The 2,795-nt window shown below is 43.5% G+C and overlaps 1 protein-coding gene across 3 annotated transcripts in view; it reads right to left on the bottom strand.

Annotated features, from left to right (window-relative positions):
* Positions 1 to 371: 371 nt before the first annotated feature.
* The window catches only part of clmnb (calmin b), a 16,037-nt gene continuing 13,613 nt past the window's right edge, over positions 372 to 2,795 (bottom strand). For 2 of the 3 annotated variants that reach the window (XM_026193907.2, XM_026193910.2), the window contains 2 exons: positions 1,887 to 2,795; positions 372 to 1,155 (listed from right to left, as the gene is read on the bottom strand). The exon at positions 1,887 to 2,795 is cut by the window's right edge and continues 383 nt beyond it. In XM_026193907.2, coding sequence (XP_026049692.2) covers positions 1,026 to 1,155; positions 1,887 to 2,795 — 1,039 coding nt within the window. In that variant the 3' untranslated portion in view covers positions 372 to 1,025. The remainder of the gene's footprint in view (positions 1,156 to 1,886) is intronic. The other variant, XM_026193908.2, reaches the window with a different exon arrangement.

The raw sequence follows: 2,795 nt of genomic DNA, 5'->3' as shown, positions 1-2,795 counted from the left end.
GGCTCGGTGTGGGGGTGGCGGTGTTGAAAGTATATCGATCTCCAGGGCTGAGCTTTCGACTCAGGGGTAATGCTCTAAGCAAACAACGGCAGTGTGTTTTTAAATTCTTAGAATTTGACCAGCAGTGAATGTTTGAGTATTTGGGGGCAGAGAGGACAGAGAATACTCACTCGACCCCCAACTTTAAGTGTTTAAGTGTTTAAGTTTACACTTTCTCTTCAACGTGGATTTTGATGACTTATGTAACTAATGCATACTTCTGTGTCGCTCTGTTGTCACTGTGGTATTCCAACAAGCATTACCTAATAGTCCAAACTGCTTAAAATGACAACATCTATTCTATGTTGATGAGTGGATCACATGCACACACATCAAGCAGCTGGTTTATTGTTTGTATCAGATGGTCACAAAAATTATCCTGGAGAAAGCCTGTGGTAAAAATAAGCTTGAAGATGAAGATGAAGACAATAAAGCGGTCCACAGTCTAAGCCATAAGTGACACAGTGAGAGTCTGTGAAATGCCAAAGTGCTCATTAAGTATTATCAGCTTAATCTTCACTTGTCAATACAGCTTCTAATTAAACAGCAGGTCACACGGGATCTTCAGCAGGCAACAGAATGCTGTATAGACAAATAAGAAGGTCGCTGCGATGCTGCAGTGCCACCGTGTGGTTGATTTTGTCAAGTGAATTTCAAAAAGGAGTCTTTTTACTAGGAAAATCAATTTTTGGACATGTGTTCAGCAAAAAAAAAAAAAAAAGCCCCCAAACCATTTCTGATAATAAGTGCGGTGCAAGACCGAGCAGCTGAAAGCCTGTGTAACAACGGGGATTACAGGATTTAGCTTTATCTGAAACTACGGCCCTGAGTCTTATCAGATTATTCTGTGGATCTGCTTAAATGGCGTCTTTAGGAAACTGTGTCACAGATGAAGAGTCGGTCCAGCCTTATGTGTCCCTGTTTGCCTCATTAGTGGCAACTGGGCTCATGAGCATGTCGGAATAAGAAGCTTGTGCTGCAGTGACTCAGAGGTTCATCTGACTGAGGATGAGGCAGCAGTACAGCAGGACCCACCAGACCAAGAGCATTTCCAGCTCTGACAGGGTCACTCCACAAGAGGCTGCTGAAGGCTGAAGAAGGGATCCTTCGTCACTGCTGGAGACAAACGAAGGAGTGTGAGGTGAAGGTTCTGCACACACTGAAGCAAGCACATCGAAATCGGGAGTAGCAAAAACTACATTCAAATGCAGATATCTTTTTATAGTGTTTATCCAAACAGAAGCTTTAACGATATCATATCCATGTTAACTCTTTACCTTGTTTTCTACGGCTAGATTACAATAAATAGCATCCTGGGACTGGCTCATCAGACTTTAAGTTAACTTTAAGCAGCCCTGTGACTTAATAGAAATCCTAAAACACGCTCGAAAGTGAAGCATGTTTCATATTTCATATATAAAAACACTAATAACTCAAACTTCTCAGTGTGACGATACTGTTTAGCCAGGTAAGTGCTTTAGACATGAAGAGGGAGCCCCCCCCTTCATCAGTAGGTGGCACTATTGAACTGAAAAACAGCCTCTATAGAAATACTCCTCTGGGCCATGATCACACTGTGACTGAGCGCTTTCCAAACCAGGCTGCTGTTTGCACAAAGACCCTTTGACAGTAATGCGACAGTATTTACTCGCTTTATGCTGCAATACAAGAGACACAGCAAGTGAACAGCAGCTGTAAAAGGAAACGATGCTCATCATCTGTGTGGAAGTCGCGTTGTTCCAGACATTTAACGAACTTGTCTCTGTTACCAGTGTTATTACTGAGTCACAGTAAACTGGAAGTCTTGGCAAATGTGGTGAATTATGTTTCTGCTGATAAATGGTTACCTGGGTGACCGAGGGGTTGACCTGCAGGCAGGAGGCCAGACACCTCCGAGTGGGCGTGTTCTGGGACTCTCCTCCCCATCGTGCTCTGTCGTTGTTGTCGTCATCTCCTCTCCAGCTGCTGATTTAACTTCATCAGTGTCTCTCACTTTTTCTTCTTTACACTTCCTGCCACTTTCTTCTTCTGTGTCACTTCTGACTTCACAGGCAGCCTCATCAGTTATTATTTTTCCATTTACTTCACCCTTAAAACTTTCTGAATTTGTGCTTTTCTGGCTCTTCCCATCTTCTTTCATCACAGCAGCATCTTGGCTTTCATTCCCTACATCCTGCCCTCCCACCTGTCCACGTTTTTTGGAAAGCTCTGCATCTCTTCCGTCCTCGGTGTCTTCCTGCCAACGGGCCACTTCAACAGTTGCTTCCGCTGCATTGTCCTCTGTTTTGTCGACCCCATTCTTGAACATTTTTGCATTTTCCATCTTTTTCCCCCTTTCTTCCTCACAATAATCACCATCATCATTGCTCTGTCCTCTATTAGCCCGCTGCTCTTCATGCTCCTCTGTGCTTCTACTTTCACCCTCTGGCTTAAAGTCAAGCGCTGCTCCACCGTGTGTCATTTTGCTGAGATTTCTTTCATTTTTGTCAAAATCAAACTTCCTGTGCACCGCTGACTGGGCTGATTCAAGCTCAAAATCAGCCTTTTGTAAAAAGGAGCCTTCCTGATATTTGGATTCTTCTTTCATTTCCTCTGCTGTTTCCTCTTTGACCTTTGGTACTTGTCTTTTCAGCTGATTATATGGTTGAAACACATCTTTATTCAGCTCTAGGATGTAGCTATATGCATCCTCCTCATCTGAATCCAGCGATGGTAAGCTGTAGATTCCTTCCTCGGAGCTTAAAGAATAGCAGCTT

The sequence above is a fragment of the Astatotilapia calliptera genome, chromosome 15 (assembly GCF_964374335.1).
Source record: "Astatotilapia calliptera chromosome 15, fAstCal68.1, whole genome shotgun sequence".
Taxonomy (NCBI): domain Eukaryota; kingdom Metazoa; phylum Chordata; class Actinopteri; order Cichliformes; family Cichlidae; genus Astatotilapia; species Astatotilapia calliptera.
Note: the sequence above shows the minus strand (reverse complement) of the source record. Positions and strands in the feature narration are given on the sequence as shown.